This window comes from Dendrobates tinctorius, unplaced genomic scaffold (genome assembly GCF_039654945.1).
Source record: "Dendrobates tinctorius isolate UK_male_01 unplaced genomic scaffold, ASM3965494v1 ptg000059l, whole genome shotgun sequence".
Taxonomy (NCBI): domain Eukaryota; kingdom Metazoa; phylum Chordata; class Amphibia; order Anura; family Dendrobatidae; genus Dendrobates; species Dendrobates tinctorius.
In genome coordinates, this window is record NW_027361727.1 from 21483661 (window position 1) to 21508042 (window position 24382).

At 46.3% G+C, this 24382-nt stretch overlaps 1 protein-coding gene across 1 annotated transcript in view; it reads right to left on the reverse strand.

The window, feature by feature from the left end:
- Positions 1-705: 705 nt before the first annotated feature.
- ALX4 (ALX homeobox 4) overlaps positions 706-24382 on the reverse strand; it is an 84342-nt gene continuing 60665 nt past the window's right edge. Inside the window, exons 3-4 of the mRNA XM_073578570.1 lie at positions 10557-10685; positions 706-2955 (exon numbers count right to left, since the gene is read on the reverse strand). Of these exons, the coding sequence (XP_073434671.1) occupies positions 2632-2955; positions 10557-10685 (453 nt within the window). The 3' untranslated portion in view covers positions 706-2631. The remainder of the gene's footprint in view (positions 2956-10556; positions 10686-24382) is intronic.

Consider the following 24382-nt stretch of genomic DNA (forward strand, 5'->3'; position numbering starts at 1 on the left):
GAGCCGCGGAGCGACAGGAGGGCACCACGAGCCGGGGAGCGGTAGGTGGGCGCCACGAGCCGCGGAGCGACAGGAGGGCGCCACGAGCCGCGGAGCGACAGGAGGGCGCCACGAGCCGCGCAGCGACAGGAGGGCGCCACGAGCCGCGGAGCGACAGGAGGGCGCCACGAGCCGCGGAGCGACAGGAGGGCGCCACGAGCCGCGGAGCGACAGGAGGGCGCCACGAGCCGCGGAGCGACAGGAGGGCGCCACGAGCCGCGGAGCGACAGGAGGGCGCCACGAGCCGGGGAGCAGTAGGTGGGCGCCACGAGCGACTGGAGGGCGCCACGAGACGCGGAGCGACAGGAGGGCGCCACGAGACGCGGAGCGACAGGAGGGCGCCACGAGCCGCGGAGCGACAGGAGGATGCCACGAGCTGGGGAGCGGTAGGTGGGCGCCACGAGACGCGGAGCGACAGGAGGGCACCACGAGCCGCGGAGCGACAGGAGGGCACCACGAGCCGCGGAGGGACAGGAGGGCGCCACGAGCCGCGGAGCGACAGGATGATGCCACGAGCCGGGGAGCAGTAGGTGGGTGCCACGAGCGACTGGAGGGCGCCACGAGACGCGGAGCGACTGGAGGGCGCCACGAGACGCGGAGCGACTGGAGGGCGCCACGAGACGCGGAGCCGACTGGAGGGCGCCACGAGACGCGGAGCCGACTGGAGGGCGCCACGAGACGCGGAGCCGACTGGAGGGCGCCACGAGACGCGGAGCCGACTGGAGGGCGCCACGAGACGCGGAGCCGACTGGAGGGCGCCACGAGACGCGGAGCGACTGGAGGGCGCCACGAGACGCGGAGCGACTGGAGGGCGCCACGAGACGCGGAGCGACTGGAGGGCGCCACGAGACGCGGAGCGACTGGAGGGGGCCACGAGACGCGGAGCGACTGGAGGGCGCCACGAGCCGCGGAGCGACTGGAGGGCGCCACGAGCCGGGGAGCGACTGGAGGGCGCCACGAGCCGGGGAGCGACTGGAGGGCGCCACGAGCCGGGGAGCGACTGGAGGGCGCCACGAGCCGGGGAGCGACTGGAGGGCGCCACGAGCCGGGGAGCAGTAGGTGGGCGCCACGAGCGACTGGAGGGCGCCACGAGCCATGGATGACAGATCACTGTTTCTCGGTAAAGTTTGCAACTAAATCCTATTCAGTTAGGCATTACTGCAGTGGTCAGCAATCCGTAGCGGGTGTGGAACTATAACCCCCAGCGTGCTCTGGCAGGGTGTGCTGAAGGAAGTAGTCACACAATTGCCACTCAGTAACCGATTGGAGACCCCCTGCTTTACACAATATCATTTATATTTCCACCAAACGCTTATATTAGTATTTACAAATAAATAGCTGAAAGTTAAAAGAACTGATACATAGAAGCTACACGTCCTCCCCAATGGTTGCAGTGCAGGCCTAGACTCAGATCTCTGGAAATGGAGCGCCCGCCATGTGTAATTCATATGTTCCAGTTACAAATGGCTGATTTGGCAGCCCTATTAGTCCCTCTATTGAAGGGAGCAGCGGGGAGCCCCTCGGAGAGCAGGAATCTGCATTTAAAGCTGCCGACGGATAAAGCAACATTGGCAATTTAATATGCTCATGTGTGTGCAATAATCAAAATATGTTAGATCATTTTTTGTTAGTGGGTGCATAAGGAAGACAGGACCCTCCTGTGAGCCTCCCGACATTAAAGAACCCTCTGGTCTGCACTGCTTCAGACATTCATGGCAACTTTATTAGAACTTTAAGCACCTTTATCTTCCATCGTCACCTCCATACAGTCCGGCTTGCCTAATCCTGGCCTTACTAGACTCGGGCTTATTCACCATTTACGTGGAGCCAATAACATAGGTATAAAGTGTCAGTTCCTTGGGCCAAAGATAAAGGGCCCCAGCTCTGTTGCCTCTACTATTGTGAATATCAATGCCATTCGCACTGGTACCCAAGATAAAGGGCCACCCCACCTGTGATGGGACATGGTGAGAGCAAAGCTCGACCTAAAGTAAGGTTCCCAGTACAGGTTGACCTTTTCCCTCTTCTATTAGATGCTACTGGGCCGTCCTGTATGATCTGGACCACTTTTGCTTTGGACTCTGTGTGTATGCAGCTGGCTGCCATATTGCATGTTAGGCCTATGGCTAAGAAATACAAAAAGGAGCTAAAAGTAAAAGAAAAACTCAAGCAAAGCTATCCAATATCCAAATGTTCTAAGCATCTGTAAAGCTGCACCTAAACCTTTCCGTTAGGCTCTTCAGGACATTATATCAAATTGAGGCACCAGACAGCTCTGTCTGAACATGATGGCGGTCCAGGCAGAGTCCAAGTTCCCCTGCTATGTTGGTTACTTCTGCTTTTATAAGAGTCCACAATGTAGGGCGATGGGATTTTGGAGAAAGCTATAAATGGGCGCAGTCTTGGCATCAGAAGCCTCAATGCGTTGCTGGAGTCATGATGGTAAAAAAAATCCCTGAATTGTAGGAAGAGAATCCCCTCCTTTCCTCTGATGCAGGCGCCTCCTGGATGTAAGCTCCTGGGGAAGAGAATTTGCAGGCGTGGGTTTTGGCCACGGGGCGGCTGGAGTGTCAGTGTCCGCGGGTAGTGCTGTCATGTGGCCCACGACATGGCCGCGCTGTGTTCTTTGGCTTTCATCCTGAGTGCCGCGATGCTGGAACTCTTACGGTCGGGTTCAGCGTTCAAGTCGTAACCGTTTATTCCGGGTCCCATGCCCGCGCTGCCGAAGAGGCCGCTCATGTGCGCTTGACCTACATGAGAGCCGGGACCGGGAACGCTGAGGAACTCCGAGACTCCCCCGGCGGAGTGCGGATGAGTGTGGGGGGACATGCAGGACGAGACCGTGTCACACGGGACCACGCAGGCCGGGACGGGAGAGCCACTATTGTTATTCCCAATCCACGATGGGTTCTGGATCTAGAAAAAAGCGACAGATGGAGCAGTGATTAGTACAATATATCTATACTGTGCGCCAAGTCAGAGCCCCCCAATAGAGCCTTATGGTGGTCCCAGCAGTTAGACCCTCACTGATCTGCAAGTTGTAATGATGGAATGACACTGGTAAAAAGCCTTCTCTTCAACAAGAAATGTCTTTACCCACTTTGCTGTCAGTGAACGAAAACATTTTCAGAAAAGAATAGATGTATTGCGCTAATACTGTCCACAGCTGAGCGTTCGTTACAATCGTATCCAGTCTGTACAATTCTCTGTGAACTAGCCAGCCTGGGCTTTACACTGAAACAATGTATCAGTGCAGGTAAATATAACAAAGGATCGGACTTAGGAAAGAGATGCATTTAGGTCAAAGGACATCTTGTTCTCGCTTCATTGCATTTATTTTTGGCTACAGTGTCATTATTTGTAATTGATTTTCATTAAAAAAAAGTTACACCATTTGCCTCTGTGTTAATATTGTCTATTACTGGCTGCAGAATGAGTTAACTGAGAATCCATCAGCGAGCAAGGTGATGACTCTTTCTGAGCTCCTCTCTGCTGATTTATTACCACAGACCACATCAAGGTGGAGGGAAACAAAGAGCCTTTAAAAGCTAAATGGCGCAAGGTTTCAGCACAATTTTTTAATCAAAAAATTATATCTATATTTCTATATCTATGACAAAGCGTTTCTTTCTTAGGTAGAGGAGTCATGCATGCACCTCTTTCAGTTATTCTGAAAGTTTGTTACAATGGACCAGCACAGAAGATTGTCTAGACTGTATTCCAATGTGACAAACCCTCAGCTGTGATTAGCTCTAGGTCTGTACATGATTTTGGCCACCCCCTAATGTAAATATGAATGTATCCCTTCACTGACAGCAAGCAGAGATAGTTTATCGATCCTTTGTACATTTTTACTTTTCTGGAAAGTTGCAGAACTTTTCCCATTGGAATGGATCGTCCCAAACGGTAAATCAGTTTCATTGCCCCGTGAACCCCAAAAACCCTATAAAAACTGTGGAGTGAATGGAGGAGACCTCCGGCCGCAGGTTTATCCTGTAAATTTATGGGCGATGGTAGTTCAGCGTCTGCTGGAAGTGACTGGGGCCAAATTCATCTTTATCTCCGGCTTTAGGCGCTGCCACAAAATATCTAAGAGCCAATAGACGATTTTCGGTTCCTTTTGATGGTAGAATGCATTAAGAATTGAAACTGGAAACCCCGCTCCCAGCCCCCCCCACCCCCCACCCGAAAGACCGCGCGATTAAAATAAAACCCCGTCTGACCTGAAGGCACCTCTGCTGCGCTTAACACTTAATGCGCTGGGCGACAAATTCACATAAGAGAGGCTATAGCATCAATCCAATGTATAATACTGTGATGGAATAATGCCGTTAATGCTGAGGTTACAGAGCTCGGGACATGATGGAAGTTATAGTTTTGGATTATTGAAAGACACACACAACTCCTTAATATATATGTCTAATCGCAGCAGCAGTTACCTGATAATATTCCCTACACAATGGTGCCAGGAAGGCCCTGCATAATACCGCCATACAGCGCCCACATAAGAGTGCTATAAGTGTACAGGACTGACTTTTCAGAAAGTAACTAACCATACAGACGCTACAAAATATGCCCACATAAACCTGAAATAATAGTGCCATAACCTGCCTGATAGCAGAGGTGCATAATAGTCACCGGGAGAACTTGCGTAATAGTATAGGACATATCCTACATAATAGTACCGCACAGATCCTGCATAATAGTGCCATAATACTGCCAAACAGAACCTACATAATGGCCTCCCTGCATAACCGTGCCGAGGAGAAACTATATTCATTCGCGCATACTGTATATATATGTAATAATGCCAAATATTCTACAAAATAACGCCAGACAGTGCTGACAAAATGCATCCAAACAGCAGCACGATAGGACTATACAAAACCATCAAAATAAGATGTACATAAATGCCTGTTCACACAGGAGACAAATCTGCAGCTTATTAAAGTACCAAATCGGTCCCAGTAAATAGTCAGAACGTGCAGCCCCAACGCGTGTTTCGCGTGGGTTTCCTCTATTGGATAAAGCTTATTAAAGTAGCAGCAAAATGGAGGAACTTTTGCAAATTCTCATTCAGATGCTGCAGAAAAAAAAAGAATCAGCACAGGGATTAATCTGCAGATCATAATTTAAACTTTGCAGAATGTCAATTTATTCTGCAGATTTTCATTGTGGATTTTCCCCTTCGCAATGTACAAGGTGATATCCACAACACATATGCACTCGGAATTTGCTGCAGAATTCGAAAAGAGCAAAGTAGGACGAGACTCGTTACTTCAGCTGACCCACAATAGCAAATCCATAAATTTGTCTGCACCAATGTCTGCATGTTCTCCTGGGCGTTCTTTATTAGCTTTCTACAGTTTTGCTCAGTAAACTTTCCGCAGCAAATCTGTAATGTAATGGGCAGAATGGTGGCTCAGTGGTTAGCACTGTATGGTGGCTCAGTGGTTAGCATTGTACGGTGGCTCAGTCGTTAGCATTGTACGGTGGCTCAGTGGTTAGCAATGTATGGTGGCTCAGTGGTTAGCATTGTACGGTGGCTCAGTGGTTAGCACTGTACGGTGGCTCAGTGGTTAGCATTGTACGGTGGCTCAGTGGTTAGCACTGTATGGTGGCTCAGTGGTTAGCATTGTACGGTGGCTCAGTGGTTAGCACTGTACGGTGGCTCAGTCGTTAGCATTGTACGGTGGCTCAGTGGTTAGCACTGTATGGTGGCTCAGTGGTTAGCATTGTACGGTGGCTCAGTGGTTAGCACTGTATGGTGGCTCAGTGGTTAGCATTGTACGGTGGCTCAGTGGTTAGCACTGCATGGTGGCTCAGTGGTTAGCACTGTACGGTGGCTCAGTGGTTAGCACTGTATGGTGGCTCAGTGGTTAGCATTGTACGGTGGCTCAGTGGTTAGCATTGTACGGTGGCTCAGTGGTTAGCACTGTATGGTGGCTCAGTGGTTAGCATTGTACGGTGGCTCAGTGGTTAGCACTGTATGGTGGCTCAGTGGTTAGCATTGTACGGTGGCTCAGTGGTTAGCACTGTTGCTTTGCAGCACTGGGGTCCTGGGTCCAAATCCCACTATGGACAACATCTGTAAGAAGTTTGTATAGGTTTCTTCCCAATTTCCAAACACATACTGATAGGGAATATAGATTGTAAGCCTCAGTGGGGACAGTGATGATAATGTCTGTAAAGCGCTGTGGAATAAATTATGCTATATAACTGAATAAAACAATTTCTGTAGCAACTTAATACTAAGTGATACATCACCAACACTGATACCATGCAATATATCAGCAAGTTGCACACAATGTGACATGTCATCAACACAGATACAATATATATTGTATCATCAACATTGACACCAAGTGTCACATTGTCACTATACACAGAAACCATGTGATGTATCATCATCAACACTAATACAATCTCTCTATATAAAAATGAATGTGTGTGTCACCAACCAATCATGAAGCATCTTTCATTTCACCGGAGCTGTTCAAAAGAAGCTGAGCTGTGATTGGTTGCTATGACCAACAGTTTTCCCACTCAGCGCTCTGGTTCTGACCCCAGGCCTCTTTTAAAGGGATCCCAGTATGGAAGTCAGGGCAATTGCCTTCAAATGCTCTGGTGCTGACCTCAGGCCTCTCTTAAAGGGATCTCCTGTATGAAAGTGAGGGTAAATCCCTCAGCGCTCCGATTCTGAACCCAGGGTTCTATTAAAGGGATCATCGGAATGCAAGTCAGGGCAGATCCACTCAGCGCTCTGGTTCTGACCCCAGGCTGACGGGATGATGTGGGATATTATCGTGAATGTGGCCATGTGGAGTGGGTGGGGCTCTACACTCCGCTTTATATATATATATATATATATATATATATATATATATATATATATATATATAATCATTATAATTTGTTATAACTAATCATAGTTAGTTACTATGCCCGGGCAGCGCCGGGCTCTTCAGCTGCACTGTAACATTGTGTTATATTACAAACATTGATACTACAGGTGCTTCTCACAAAATTAGAATATCATCAAAAAGTGAATTTATTTCAGTTCTTCAATACAAAAAGTGACTCTCCTCTATTCTATAGAGTCATTACACACAGAGTGATCTATTCCACGTGTTTATTTCTGTTAGTGTTGATGATTATCGCTTACAGCCAATGAAAACCCAAAAGTCATTATCTCAGTAAATTAGAATACTTTATAACACCAGCTTGAAAAATGATTGTAAAATCTGAAATGTTGTCCTACCGAAATGTATGTTCAGTAAATGCCGTCAATACTTGGTCGGGGCTCATTTTGCATCAATTACTGCATCAATGCGGCGTGGCATGGAGGCGATCAGCCTGTGGCACTGCTGAGGGGTTATGGAAGCCCAGGTTGCTTTGATAGCAGCCTTCATCTCGTCTGCATTGTTGGGTCTGGTGTCTCTCATCTTCCTCTTGACAATACTCCATAGATTCTCTATGGGGTTAAAGTCAGGCGAGTTTGCTGCCAATCAAGCACAGTGATACTGCTGTGTGTACACCAGATATTGGAAATGTCATTCTCCAGCAGGTCTTGGCACCTGTCCACACTGCCAAAAGTACCTTCTCCAAAAACCTTGTCGGCAGAGGAAAGCATGAAGTGCTCTAATATTTCCTGGTAGACGGCTGCGCTGACTTTGGTCTTGATAAAACACAGTGGACCTACACCAGCAGATGACATGGCTCCCCAAACCATCACTGATTGTGGACACTTCACACTAGACCTCCAGCAGCTTGGATTGTGGCCTCTCCACTCTTCCTCCAGACTCCGGGACCGCGATTTCCAAATGGAATGCAAAATTTACTTTCATCTGAAAACAACACCTTGGACCACTGACAACAGTCCGGTTCTTTTTCTCCTTGGCCCAGGTAAGACGCTTCTGGCGTTGTCTATTGGTCATGAGCGGCTGACACAAGGAATGTGACACTTGTAGCCCATGTCCTGGATACGTCTGTGTGTGGTGTGAAGCAATGACTCCAGCAGCAGCCCACTCCTTGTGAATCTCCCCCACATTACTGAATGGCCTTTTCTTAACAATCCTTTCCAGGCTGCGGTTATCCCTGTTGCTTGTGCACCTTTTTCTACCACACGTTTTCCTTCCACTCCACTTTCCATTATTATGCTTGGATACAGCACCCTGTGAACAGCCGGCTTCTTTACCAATGGCCTTTTGTGGCTTCCTCTCCTTGTGGAGTGTGTCAGTGACTGCCTTCTGGACATCTGTCAGGTCAGCAGTCTTCCCCATGATTGTGGAGCCTTCTGAGACAGACTAAGGAACCTTTATAAACACTTAGGAAGCCTTTGCAGGTGTTTATTGTTAATTCTAATTTACTGACATAATGACTTTTGGGTTTTCATTGGCTGTAAGCCATAATCATCAACATTACCAGAAATAAACACGTGGAATAGATCACACTGTAATGACTCTATAGAATAGAGGAGGTTCATTATTTGTAATGAAGAAATGAAATTTTTGAGGATGTTCTAATTTAGTGAGAAGCACCTGTATGTAACTGGAGTGGAGTGTGGCCCAATGGCTGCCCGTCCAGACCACCATGAACGTCCCGCAACATCCTGGAGCCTCTCCCAATTTGTAGGTTCAGCACAACGTAATGATGATGTGTCACCAGGCCTACTAATCAGGAGAGATATCAGGGATGGTTCCCAACGCTCTGGGCCGGCAGCCACGACACACCGGGTGCATGTAACATATCACGGCCTTTAGAATATTCTACGTATTGTTATCAGAGCCATAGAACGTATCCTCACCAGCGCTGATACCATGTAACTCCATTGTTTATCAAGGTGACTGATATTATATAAATAGATCATTTATTTCCCATTGCTTATATAGCACCAACATATTCCAGAGTGCAGTACAGAGATGCTCACTGTTCCCATCATTGGTTATCAGCGGGATTTCTTCTGTCACTCAGATGCCCCCTATGTCTACTGGAACGATGGTTCATATTTCAACACCCCCCTCAAGTCATCCCCAAGGAGTCAGGGCAGGGGAGTAATGTGGGAAGGAATGCAGAAGAGAAGCCTCCAGATGTGGCTGGGAGAGCCCAGATTCCAGCAGTCTCCCTGCAGGTCTCCTGCTCATCAAGCATTTGACCTCTCCGCCTGCTGCTCATCCCTCCATCTGCCCCAATCGTCTCTGCTCGCTGATGAAATGTACAATGGCCAGGACGTCAGAAGTGTCAGGAAGATGTCATCCTGCCCCATCAGTCTCCGCACACCCTCCAGACCCTCTACGTGCCTGCTGCACAGTGCTCCAATGCAAAGCCACTCCACATCAATGTTATGCAGTACCTGGCTCAGTGAGCAAATGTACCGAGATGTCACATGACTCTCAATCCTCAATCTATAAGAGGTCTTCCACCTACCATGTGTTACTTATATTACTGGTGTCTTTCTGTGTGGCATTTTAGAGGCTCAGTGAGAAAACAACCACTTCAACTATGCACGGTGTGCTGTCTGAGTATGCAGCTCAGTAGGCACAGGAGTATTTGATGGCATCTGTGAAATAGCCATTTATTGTATGATGCCTCCAAACTGGCTCAGTGAGTGTATTTTCCTTTTTTTTCTTTACCTGGCTCAGTGATCAAGTGTTGGTTTTATGCAGTAAATGTATATGTGACACTGTTAATATGTTAGTTTCTAGTATTGAGTTGATGTATCTGTAAATGGGTCTCTGGGAAGGTGCTAATTGTGATGTTTGACTGGCTTAGTAAGCACATAGTGATGTCAGATTACTTACAAAAAATAAAAATAAATACTTTTTTTTTTATAAATACACACATGCCAATACACTAATATGTCACCCCTATAACTATCAAAACATGCACTCGCAGGTGTTTATTTCATAAAGTGTATATGACTGGCTCAGTGAGCAATAGTGGATTTCAGTTTTCACACTGTTTATCTCATACGCTCTGGACATGCTCCTATCTGTGTTTGTCACATATCGCTTGGGCACTGACTCAGAAATTAGATACAAAAATATTATATATGTGTACCTGGCTCAGTATGTAGATGTTGGGTATATTAGTCTTGTGCATTTTTTGGTACCTATGTAGCTGGCTCAGTGAGAAAGTTAATTTCATACTGTCAATATGTGTGTCTCTGTAAGGAGGTAATATATATATATATATATATATATATATATATATGTATGTATATATATATATATATGTATATGTTCTCTTTATATCTTGATATATGACATTCTTTGATTTTGATTCCAGTAGGTCTCTATATCTGGCTCAGTGGGAAAGTAAATGTACGCCGAATATATCTGGCTTAGTCAGAAAGTGTTTATTTTCTGCAATCTACAAGCAAATGTTGATTTTAAGTAGCTTCTTTTTCGGGCTCAGAATATAGATGTTCTTTGCATCCCCCTCAGTGATATATATTCTAATATTCAATGTTTCTGGCTTAGTGGCTCAGTGGGTAAGTGAAGTGTCATGCAGCTTACCTGGGCATAGTTCTCAGCTCGTGTCAGTAGTGGCAGCTCATAGGCTGAGGAGAAGTGAGTTCGTACTTGCTGCATTTGTCCAAACCTCTCCCTTTTTCTCCACTTCGCCCTTCGGTTCTGGAACCACACCTAGAAAATGATTACAAAAAAGGTCAGTAAGCCGCCATCAAGGCACCAAGAATACAGGATCATAACCAGCGGTACAGCTGAGGGCTGATGAGCTTCCGCCCTAACCCAAAAACCTAGAAAATTCGTCAGAACCTCAGAGGAGACCCCAAAATTCATTCAAACCCTAGACCAGCCCCCCCGAGAAGACCCAAGCATTAATTTAGGGGTCTGGTCTGGGCTAAGAATTAATCCTGAACCTAAACTCAGCCACAAAATTCCAAAATTCATTTAGACCTCAGACCAAACCCGAAAATTCATATTTCGGAACAGATCTGCAAATTATTTCAGACCCAAGATCAGACCCCGAATGTAATCCAGACCCATCTCCTAAATAACTTCATATCCCACCAACCTTGCGTCTGTGTACTGCGCTGCAGAACATGTTGGCGCTTTATAATAAAAGGGAACTCAGTAAATGAAAAGAATATTGCTACATTGTATCAGTGGCAGTAAAATGTATCTGCTTGGAGCACAAACTTCAGGGCTCATAGAAGATTGTTCAGACAAGATTTAATTGTAGCAAGTGCAACCCCTCAGCTGTAATAAGTATTAGCCTCTGAATACAAAGGAGCATGCATAGCTTAAAAGTCTCCTCACTCTGACATGCCAGACTTGTCAGGTCACTCTCCACAAGGGTAAACGTTACCCCTTAGACTCCACTCCAGAGCATCTCACCTAGCCAAATCAGATCTCATACTTTGCACTGATGAGGGGAAAAACCCTGAAACACTGTCTGCATATTGAGATTCTGGTTTGGCTTTTATCCTAACTCATACTGCAAGGCTCGTTAAAGAGGCGACCTTGACTTTTAACATCACTGCTTCCAATAGGTGGCGCTAGTGTTCTAGTCCTCTTCTTGTCTGAAGAGGCAAATTTTCATGTTTAATTTCTCAGCTTGTAAGTCTCCTCACTCTGACATGATAGGCTTGGCTTGTCACTCTCAACATAGAGAAACGTTACCCCTTAGGCCTCTTTCACACATCAGGTTTTCGCCGTCAGGCGCGATCCGGCGCTTTTGACAGAAACCGGATCCGGCGAAATGCAATGCCGGATCCGGTTTCCCCCCCATTGACTTGCATTTGCGCCGGATCGCGCCGGATGGCCATGCGTTTCATCCGGTTTTCGCCGGATCCGGCAATGTGTCGCGATCCGGCGTCTGGAAAAAACGTCTACTGTAACGTTTTTTGTCTCCGGCGAAAAAGCCGGACACGCCGGATCCGGCGCGTCCGGCTTTTTCACACAATGAAAGCCTATGAGCGCCGCAATGCGCCGGATCCGGCGGCCGGATCCGGTTTTTTGGTCTGAGCATGCTCAGTAGCTCTGCCCACAAGACATATATAAAAGCAAGACAGTGGGACCCACAGCCACACCCAACATGCCACCCAAGACAGCAACCAGGTGCAGGAGAAGGCAGGAGACATCTGCAGCAGCACCATCAGCACCACCCCAATTGGAGCAGCATGCTGAACAACGGGAGGGGAGTCCAGCAGCAGATGAGAGACGGTAATTATCAAATCACCCATTCCTCCAAACTAGGGCTATGGAATATCAAGATATTCATTGGCCCTTTGTTTCTCTTTATTCAACAGCCGCCCAATAGATGCAGCAGCAGCAATGGCAGCAGCTGGAACACCACCCACAGGCATGGAGTGTGGCCACCAGGAAGACAGCACATCTTCTTCTGGGAGCCCTTCCTCGCATCGTCAGCGTTTGACGGTAAGTTTTTATTTCCAAAATCCATCTTCTCTGTAATATATGTGTATTCATTGCCTTTTATTTCAAAACAGGAATCACAAGCTGAAGAGGAGCTCCCAGAAGAAGAAGGAAGGGGTGGACAGACACCTGGAGTGGGCTCACAATTGGTAAGTTTTTTGCATCAAACGCAGAAACACAACATCACACTACACACAACACATAGAAAACAATGTTCTGCAGACCACACACAGCAAACAAATGCCTACATCCAAAACATAACATTTTTTGTTTTCTTCTCTAGTCTTCCCAATCTGGTGCTTGGCCAAGAGGTGCTCGCAGTGCCTCCCAGGGTCGTCGGCGACAGCAACGCGGCGGTCACCAGCGTGTAAGTATAAATATTTTTGCTTTGTTTTTTTGCACTTTTTATTTCATTTCTTTTGTGGAGGCTAATTATGTTATTTTTGTCTTTTTCTTTAACAGCCTACACAGCGTGCTCCCGACTCTGACGGTGAGGATGGAGGGATTGATGTGGACCACCTCATCGATCTCTGGAATATGGCTGACCGCCGCCACGCTGACCTGATCGTTACCCGACGACTCTGGGAGGAAATCTGTTCGCTCCTTGTGGGCCGCTGGGAGGACCTCGATGCTCGGGCCCAGATTAAAGAGCGTAAGTATATACAGTACCGGTTGCTTGATTTAAACCAGTGTTTCCCGAACTCCAGTCCTCGTGGTCCCCACGGATCATGTGTTCAGGATTTCTATTTACTATGGAAATCCTGAAAACATGACCCCTGGGGACCATGAGGACTGGAGTTTGGGAAACACTGATGTTGTATACTAACCACTCCTTTCTCGTTTCAGGGAACAGAATTGTGAATCGGTGGCGGTCTGTGAGGGATCGTTTCAAGAAGGAGTTCAATAAAGAGATGCGGGCCCCGAGTGGATCTGGAGGACGCAGGAGCAAGTACAAGTACGCAGAAGCCCTGTCGTTCCTCCGGGAGACAATGGTCACTAGAAGGTAAATATTACACACCACATGTGAAAAAAAATGTTAGATGTAAATTTTTTTTTCAGCCAGGGCCATGCCATGTCAGTATTTTAATTGTTTTTTTTTCTCTTTATTCCACAGCACGGTGAGCAGCACTCGGGAGCCGGCACGATTGGACCCTTCTGAGGCGATCCCTGAGGAGACCGGCACCGAGGGACACTTCGACCGCCCCGGTACATCTGCACCTTCACAGCCTTCCCACACATTCGACCCATCTGTCCCATCCACCAGCACAGGAGCATCGTGGCCGCCTACATTACATGAAGCTGCTGGTGAGAAGATCGCTTTCCCTTTACCCCACCCTTCTGCCCATGCCGCCTCTAGTACACCTGCGGGTACTGGGCGGCAGCGGCAGAGGGGTCAGGAAAAGACTTATGCGCCAGAGTTCTTGCATCTGAATGCATCTTTCCAGAACTGTCTAAAAGTCTTGTCAGAGCAAATCTCCGCAGGCTATCAGCAGATCAACTCCAGCATTCTGGAGGTGAAGACACTTCTGCAAACCATGCATTCAGAAGCAAGATCTTCGCCAAACCACACCTTTTTCAGGTCTGTTGTGGAGCGCATGGCAACACTATCTCCTACCCAGCATTCGTGCCACGGTGCTCTACAGCAGGTTACCTCCCAACCTCCTCCTCCTCCTCCCACCACAGTAGTTCCTCCACCTGCACCCCCTCCTGCCACTTTCCATCCTCCCCCTCCTATTACATCTACACCCCCTCCAGCCACTTTCCATCCTCCCCCTTCTATTACATCTACACCCCCTCCAGCCACTTTCCATCCTCCCCCTCCTATTACATACCATCCACCTCCAGCCACTTTCCATCCTCCCCCTCCTATTACATACCATCCACCTCCCCAGCACCATCCACCTCCCCAGCACCATCCACCTCCCCAGCACCATCCACCTCCCCAGCACCATCCACCTCCCCAGCACCAGCCACCTCCCCAGCACCAGCCACCTCCCCAGCACCAGCAACCTCCCCAGCACCAGCAACCTCCCCAGCACCAGCAACCTCACCAGTACCAGCAACCTCCACAGTACCTGCAAACTCCCCAGTACCAGCAACCTCCCCAGTACCAGACATCTCCCCACTTCCAGCAACCTGCCCCGTACCAGACATCTCCCCACTTCCAGCAACCTGCCCCGTACCAGACATCTCCCCACTTCCAGCAACCTGCCCCGTACCAGACATCTCCCCACTTCCAGCAACCTGCCCCGTACCAGACATCTCCCCACTTCCAGCAACCTGCCTCGTACCAGACATCTCCCCACTTCCAGCAACCTGCCCCGTACCAGACATCTCCCCACTTCCAGCAACCTGCCCCGTACCAAACTCCTTCCCCATACAACTTGCCATCAACATCATCTGCTCCTACAGTCCCTGCCCAACCCCCCACTCCACCACCCACCACCTCTTATGCTTCCCACATGTCCACCCATTCTGTAGTTTTTTCCACACCTTCACCTCTAACTGTTCCTTCCCCACCACGATCCCAGTCCTCTCTCCACACTCCCAGTGTCGAAGTGTCCCGCAGCCCCTACAGCAGTATTTCCACCACACACTACACAGAATTATAATGTGTGTATTTAAATAAAAATGACCAGTTTTATGGTTTCAGTTTTATAGTTTCAAATTTTTATTAAACATGTTTATTAAAATTTTAAAAAAATTTACTAAAAAAAACATTTTTCAATAAAAGTTAAATTATTTTACACTGGTTGTCTGTCATTTCTTTCTGTGGCGAAAAAGGTTAAATACAGGGTATTTAAAAGGTGAAATGGTATTCAAAACCAGGTATATAATTGTGGGTAAATTTTAGCTTTTTGCCACAGTTGTGTTCCTGGTTGTGTTTGAAGCAAAGTATTTCACCTAAAAAGTTGTGTTTATTGTTGGTGATTTCATAACAATGTACACAACTTTTGTTAAAAGGTGAAATACTTTGCATAAAACACAACCAGGTACACACCTGTGGCCTAAAGGTAAAAATAGAGACCATGACAAGATAGCCAACTTTGGTTGGCAAAGGTATATACTGTTGGTACAGAAGGTACACAAGTTTGGTTAGGGCACAAATCTTTCACACTCTGTCATCCTGCCAGTGTACTCTGCCTTGAGGTGACATAAAGTATAGTGCAAAATTGTCCCTCATTACTGAAACCATCACAGAACTTCTAGTGGTAATGTCATGGTAATCTTGCAAGGTGGTTTCTTCAGAGGTGTCCTCAATGGAAATGGGTTCCTTGCAGATAACAAAATTGTGGAGTACCACGCACGCTTTGATCACCTCGTCCACAGTTTCTGTCTTGAGGTTGATCGCAGTCAATAGGACCCGCCATTTGGCTGTCAGAATACCAAAGGTACATTCAACCATTCTTCTTGCTCTTGTGAGGCGGTAATTAAAAATGCGTTTTGGTCTTGTCAATCCTCTGCTAGAGTACGGTTTCAAAAGGTGTTCTGACAGCTGGAAGGCTTCATCCCCTACACAGACAAATGGCATAGGTGGACCAGATGTTTGCGGCAGCGGTCTAGGGGGTGGGAACTGGAAGGTGTTTCCATACAGTTTACGTCCCATGGCAGACAGTTTGAAAACTTGAGAGTCATTGGAGCGGCCATAGGCCCCAATATCAACCGCAATAAATTTGTATTCCGCGTCAGCGATGGCCATGAGGACAATTGAAAAATATTTCTTGTAATTGAAATATTCCGATCCCGATCCAGCTGGCTTTACAATGCGGATATGTTTCCCGTCCACAGCGCCCAAGCAGTTCGGAAACTGACATATCTGTTGAAACTTGTCAGCAATTTCAATCCACCTCTCTGTTGTGGGCTCTGGTAAAAACTCTTCAGCTAAGGAGTCCCACAGTGCACGGCATGTGTACTTCACTATTCCAGATATGGTGGAAATCCCGAGTCTGTACTGGAAATGCTGTGACGAAAGGGATTCTCCAGTTGCAAGAAATCTGTGGGGAATTAACAAACAATAAATTAGTTTTAAATCACAGCATTACATACCAAAACTGAGCTATAACACTTGGAGATACAAACTACCACCAACAAGATTGCAGTGAAAGTGTGCTCTGATGCGATCACATCCAATAAATGTGGCTTACCTTAAAGTCACCATCAGACGCTCTGCGGGTGAAACGGAGAAGCGGCAATAGGTGTCCGCTTTTCTTATGAGGTGTGCAATGCGCTCCACCAAGTAATCAAAATTCTCCATTTTCATCCTAACATATCCAAAAAATTTCTCCGGGTTTCGTCGAAGGTCCATGCAGAGTGTAGAATAGACCCCACGCGTCATTCTCTTGGCTGTGATGGGGTGGATCCACAAACGTTGTCTACGATGCCTGATGCGCTGCTGTCTCGCTCTCTCCTTCTCCAGAACAATCACCCTCAAACGATTCTCCTCCGCTATAAAATCCGCCAAATTCTTCAAAATATTTCCAATGACAACATCCATCTTCGCCAGTAACTTGCTCTTCTCTCCAACCTGCACTTTCTCCTCTCCAACCTGTCAAAGAAGGGCTGTAGGAGCACGCTATATATAGTTTTCCAGTAGCCAATCCCGTTCGGAAGGCCACAAGGGTCAATTTTAAAAACCGGATCCGGCGTAATCCGTCGAAAAACGGATAGAAAAACGGATGAACCGGATGAGACGGATCCGGTTTTGTCTGTCAAGAAAAAGACGGATCCGGCAGAAAACCGGATCCGTCACATCCGGTTTTACTAAACATTTGCCGGATCCGGCGTTCCGGCACGACGCCGGATCGCGCCTGACGCCGAAAACCTGATGTGTGAAAGTAGCCTTAGACCTCAGTGCATTGCCTCTCACCTAGCTAAATCAGATCTCATACTTTGCACTGATGAGGGAAAAAAACCCAGAAACACAGTGTCTGCAAATTGAGATTCTGGTTTAGCTTATATCCTAAGTAGGGATGAGCGACTTTGCCTTTTTTTGGGTCGAGTCGGGTTTCTTGAAACTCGACTTTCTCAAAAGTCGAGTCGAACGAAATCGGCCGACTATCGTGAAAAGTCAGGGTCCGACTGAAACACGAAACCCAATGCAAGTCAATGGGGAAGCAAAGTCGGCAGGGAGTGGAGGACAGGAAACACACCTACATGCCGGACCGCTTTTTTAAAGATTTTCGCTGGCATGAATTTTAACCCTAGAGGCGGCGAAATCTCTCTCTTTCTCTGTCCGGACGCTGCACATGTCATCTTGTTGCCCACAGTGTACATCCTTGCTCATTGGCTGAAAAAAAGTCACGTGCAGGCATTCTGGGAAAACCGACTTTGGCGCTTGGGTCGACGACCGCATGGCCGACTTCACGCTGTGGTTGGGTTTCGCTTCGCGAAACCCGACTTTTGCATAAGTCCGCGACTTATGAATCTGGCCAACCTGTTTTGCTCAACTCTAAGTCATACTGCAAGGCTTGTTAAAGAGTCAACCTTGACTTTTAACATCACTGCTTCCAATAGGTGGCGCTAGTGTTCCAGTCCTCCTCTTGTCTGAAGAGGCAAATTTTCATGTTTAATTTCCCAGAGGAGCATGCATGGCTTGTAAGTCTCCTCACTCTGACATGATAGGCTTGGCTTATCACTCTCAACAAAGAGAAACGTTACCCCTTAGACCTCAGTGCATTGCCTCTCACCTAGCTAAATCAGATCTCATACTTTGCACTGATGAGGGAAAAAACCCAGGAACACAGTGTCTGTCTGCAAATTGAGATTCTGGTTTAGTTTTTATCCTAAGTCATACAGCAAGGCTCGTTAAAGAGTTGACATTGACTTTTAGGATCACTGGCGCTAGTGTTCTTGACCTCTTCCTCCCTGAAGAGACAATTTACACCTCCGAATACAAAGAAGCATTTTCTAATTGTCTAACAGCAAGCAGAGATCTTGAAAATGTCGAGGAAGTGACACAAAAAGGGCCCGATTAATTAATGCATTAGCAGTTTCTTTTTTTTTTTCTACTTTTTGGTGTTTTAGTTTCTTTTTAACACTTTTAATTTACGCTTTGTTGAAAGTCTATTTTATATGCGTTCTCCTTATTGTTTGAGGTTGAGATCAGTTTATCAGTTGCGACTCTTTACAAAGTGCCAATCTTCTTGTGTAAACATTCTCCTGTCCCTTCCATGCTGTGATTTTATGCATATTTTTAGCGTAGAATTTGAGACATTTTTGCAGTGCATGCGACTTCTTGGCCTGAAAAGCAGCAAAAACAGATTTAATGACAAAAATATAGATCATTTATGGATTTTGAGCAAAATTCATGAACCGCGTGCGTCATTTTTGAAAAATTTGGCGCAAAAAAATTATCTCCGAATACAAAAAGGCCAAGAAAGAAAAATTTTAAAAAAATGCAAATAATGAATCCAACCCAAAGTCCATTAGAAAGTTTCAGAACTTTTCCTTTAACATTAAAGTTTATTGACATAAATGAATGGCGCCGATATCTCTGGACGCAGCTGATGTGTCGCCATTACAGCCGAAGGTTTCGCCTTTTTCCCCAGTTGCAGATTTTCTTCTCGACTTTTCCCCTTTGATGTCAGCGTGCGGCACCATCCTCCTCTTCTCGATCACGTACTTGACATGTAATGTAATGTCAGCATTTTTCGGGTGATGAATGTTACAATGTTCAGAGCTCAGTGATAAATGTATCAGCGTTTCACATATGGTGGAGCGATAACAGCTCGGCTCCATGCTGCGAGCCTCTACAGCATCAGAGCTCAGTGCAAAAAAAAAAAAAAAGACTATTTAACATTCCTGGGTAAACTAGGCGACAAGAGGATTAGAAAAACATAACTGCCTTTTTTTCAGAAATAGCGCCCCCCCGTGACTTCAGGTTGTGTGTGGTATTACACCACTACACCATTCACTTCAATGGAGCTGAGCTGCGATGTCAGATATTGTGATCACCCAGAAACAGATATAACACTGAGATATAATCAGTATTTGCAGCCAGCGCCGAGGTTTAACCCTTTGTACATGTTCAAGTTCATAGTATAAGTGTAGACCTTACCTTTATGCAAAAGTAATGACACCCCGCTCATTCTCCTAATTGTCTGTTCATCATTCATGGCAGACTCCAGCATAGTATCACGTTCCTACATTGCGCTGCACGAGTTTGGTCTGTGGAGACCGTTCAGCGCATGATGGGGGGGTAGTCATCAATCAGAGACTAGGTTTAAGGGTAGCTCATGGTGTCAGGTACCAGGAGGGTCCTTCCCGGCCTCTGCTTCCCATTTGACATGATGGATGAATAGTGATTACTAGAGACCAGTGGTGTCAGATCCATGACAGGCATCTGAGGAGTCCATGTGTGGGCAATATGGGGGGCTTGGGGTCCCCTTTACTAATGAAAAAAATTCCTACAGTTTTAAAGCGATGATGTTTTTCTGTTTCTGTGTACAATCTTTTTAAATCGTGCGCTGCCCCCTTTAAATAGTGTGCTGCCCCTTGACATCCCTTTTCTGGTAATAATTTACCATGCTGTACATAAATGCCCTGATGGAGGAGGTTGGGTCCAGCTTGTTAAATGGTAAAATTCTCCTGTTGGCCACCTCTGCAGACTGTCCGAAGTGGCCGATCTCCTAGTCAAGGAGTGCAGCGCTTACAAGCTCTTTGCTATAGAGTGGATCTTGCCAGCTTCTGTTCCCCCGCGCTCCTCCGATGGTGCATTGGAGAGGGCGCACTTTCCATCAGCACTACGACCTGTCAATCTGATCACTGAACATGAGAAAACCCCTTTAAGAGTTATTGTTGTAACTTTCTAGAATGTTAAAGGGATTTTCAAGTTATATACCTCCTTTCCTGTGTGTAGGGTTAATGCAGTACATAATCCTTCCAGGTCATTTAAATCCGGCTCAGGTGGCGGGATGTCACCAGAGTATTCAGGTAGGTGTCATTCCTGCTGCATCAGTTCATCTCTGTTGCTACAATTCTGCTATTCTAGTGGTCATCCCACTCTGCTACATCGCTGTCCCAGCTCTCCTACACTGGTTTGGCATCGCCTGTTACATCCTGCACCCCACTTCACCTTATCCCTGCAGCACCAACGCTACCTGTCCACATTGCTCAAGAACGGTCCTCCCACACAATGAGCGCTGAGGTTCCTCCTCACCAATATTAGCAGTAGAAGGGGAATAAATATAATCTGTGTAGGAATTTCTTATTCCTTCTGCTTGCTGTCAGTGAATTGTTAACACCCAGAGCTTCACAATCCATATAGCAGCGCTTCACTCCATTCTGTGAATACAATATAATAGCTTGGCCCGTGCGAAATTTTCACACATTGGTCGTCAGGGGCACAGACAGACAATCTCAGAAAAAGGAAGCTGGTCAAATGTAAATGTATTTCATGAGCTGATGAACACAGACAGGTGTTTATATATGTAGATTGGGAATATATTAAACTGTTTTGATAAGTAGAGGCCAAAAAATGTTTAACGGTTGAGGTGCCACCTGCAGGTCATTATATATTTCTGCAGGTTTATGAAGATTAATGTTTAAGCTGTATGTAGTGATAAAATCGTGGATGTGTGGTTTGTCTGGCTGTTTTCTTGCTAAAGGGAGCAAGTTTACCTTTCAAATGGTGTATCATGTGTGTATGGGTCGAAAAAGCAGTGCATGTATTCAAATATGTTTGCATATGTGACTCACCATTTGTGTGTGGGGGCGAAGTAATCAACGAAAAAGCAGTGCATGTATTCAAATGTGTTTGCATATGTGACTCACCTGCAGTGAAGTGTGCAATCCTCCAGTGTGCCTGAAATAGGCTGGGCGAGCACTTGAGCAAGCTGGAAAGATCCCAAGGCAAATGTCTGGATTTGTTTGTGATGTCTGTAAGCAGCTTTGTGGTAGTGTGCTTTGGGGTAGTGTGCTACCACCTGCAGGTAATTTGACCTTTCAAATGTTGTATCATTTGTTTGTGTGGGTGGAGTATGAACGGAGCAAGTGTGCAATTCAATAGGCAGTGCATGTTTACAGATGTGTTTGCATAGTGACTCACCTGCAGTGAAGTGTGCAATCCTCCAGTTTGGCTAAAATAGGCTAGGCAAGCAGTTCGGCAAGCTGTAAAGCCTCCAAGGCAAATGTTTGGATTTGTTTGTGATGTCTGTAAGCAGCTTTGTGGTAGTGTGCTTTTGGGTACTGTGGTGCCACCTGCAGGTCATTTTTCCTTACTGCAGGTTTATGAAAATTAATGTTTAAACTGTATTTTGTGATCAAATCGTGGATGTGTGGTTTGTTTGGCTATTTTCTTGCTGAAGGGGGCAAGTTTACCTTTCAAATGGTGTATCATTTGTGTGTGTGGGTGCATTATGAACGAGGATACAAAGCAATCACCGAAAAACAGTGTTTAGAAATAATAGAATAGATTAATGTACTCACATGTACAGCACCATGGAATAAATAATAATAATGTACACAATCCTCTGTGAGATAAAGAAATCAGCAACAGTAAGGTCAGTGTTGTGCTGATAATTTGCTACAATGTATCAGGCTGTTGAGCGCACTGTCCCGACTGGATACAGTTGTAGAAAAATGATGAAAACAAGGTTTTTATTTACCGACAGCAAGCAGAGATCTTATTATAAGAGGATTAAGCTTTATTTATACAGAATATGAAAACCCCCTTTAAATCATTTCCTATCTTTGCCCCAGAGTAGGGGGGGGGAGCTTTGCTCTGACTCTGTCGCCCCCACTCCTGTCAGGACAAAGGGTGCGGTGCAGCGCCGTGACTCTATGGGGTGATGCTGCGGTACGTCTTATGGGACGAGCGCATACTTCTGAGTAATTAGGACAGATTTATGGTTCCTTCCCTTACAGGAGACTTTTATTGCTGTTGTGAGTATTAAACATCCTACTAGGGCATGAATCAGGGATCTCATCATAACAGTATGGTGGTCCCCGGGGGTCATCTAATGAACAGGCTGGGGGGGGATCGGCGTTCGGTCAGACGTGGGGTGAACATCAGGCCGGAATATTAGGATTCCTATTAGATGGTGATATTACAGATGACACCCCGGTGCCCCCTCCATCTCAGAGCACACTGTCAGCATTGTGTCCTGGGAAAACAGCTTGGGATGAGAGGCTCAGATAACTTCTGCTTGTTTTCATTACGTCTTTAATTTCCTGTAGCCTGTCGTTTTTTTTCCCCTAACACCACCCCCCATGGATAACTGGGGGAAGGGATAGATCACAATCAACAGGCAGAGAATTACAGATGCAGAATTATGAATCTACGCTTCATAAGGAGAAAACCAGGAGTGGGGACTACAAGTCACAGCAGGCCTGCACACCCCTCTATAGAAGACTAGATCTAATTATACAAACCTGCTGCAGAACCTCCTTTTTTGAAACTGAATTGTCGCTCCGATTTCTGCAGCAATTTAGATATGTAGGATGCATTGTCCAAGCTGCTGCAGAACATCTTTTGGAAGTAAACACATGGTAGTAGTTTCTGCATTTACTTATATGCACAGTGATATCTTTTGAAGTTCTTATGATATTTTTTTCAAGATCTTCTTCTTGCAATGAATAGGAACATTCTGGTTCATATCCAAAACTGAAAACCCATAGAGGCACTAATATTGCTGCTCACAGCTGAGATTTTGCTACAGTTGCAGTTGGTCTGAGATCTGAGCAGGTGTACCTGCACTGATACATTGTTACAAAAGAACAGGATGGAAGGGAGACCTGTGCTGCTGAGTGACTAACTCACAGAGGATTGTACTAATACAATTGTAACAGACCTTCAGCTGTGAGAAGTGCACACTGAGTGACTATTGAGTTTCTGGTGACTTTTCAGAATAGACTTGTGTTTGTACATGAGCGATAACACCATTTCTGGCCATTGTGTGACTTGAACTCTTTTTTTTCCCATCAGGTTTCCCCTCTGCAGACTCTAGCTCTAGTTTTAAGTTGTCTCTGAGCTGGTGAAGACTAGATAGTATGAAGTCTCCCATACACAGCACACACTGACATGAGGGATTCCTGCTCTCCTCTCTTTATATAGCAAATGTTCAGAAGCAGCAGCATGGAAGACGTGATTCAGGAGTATTGAGCTGTGCGGATGCGAGTCCAGCTCTGAGGTGAGATAAAATACACTCTAGAAAGCAGCAGGACTGGTCATTCCATGTACCTTAAGGCCGGTTTCACAAAAAGAATTCTCGCGGTGATCTGCTGTAAAGACACTGAGCATGAACTGTGGTGAGCTCATTACTGGCTTTATCCCACAGTGCTGAGGTCACCGCAGTTTATGCCGGCTGGGAACAGAACCTCAGTGACCGGAGGTAACCTCGATGACGTCACCGCCAGTCACTGACGCTGCGCTCGCAGCAGCTCATTCACCAGTGGTTCTCCGCCTGGACGATCGCATCTTGGCACCATCCAGATTGAAAACTATTAATCCCCCCAGACATGGATTACGATGTGGGACAGAACGACTGACAGGTGAGGGATATTGTTGTTTTTTATTTTTGTTTTAATACAGGAGATCGAGGGCTTCAGTGGAATTAGGCGTTAGGTGAGTATAACTGTTTTTTACTTTTTTAATTAAAAAAATAACACTGTGTATAGTTTTATTTCTAATAAAGGACTTTATTCTGGCTCTGTCTTTATTTACCATACAACTATAGGATTAGTAATGGATAAGGGTCTTATAGATGCTTCTCCATTACTAAGCCGTGGGCTTGATGTCACCTGATATTACAAAGGTGACATCAAACCCACAAATATGAACCCCATTTGCCACCGCTACGGGGCAAGTAAGAAGAGCCGGGCAAAGTGCCTTTTATGGGCAGCTGTGGGCTGCTATTTTTAGGCTGGGGGGGGGTCAATATCAATTATTTAAATAATTAAAAAAACAGTGTGAGGACCCCTCTATTTTTGATAAACCGGCCTTGCTG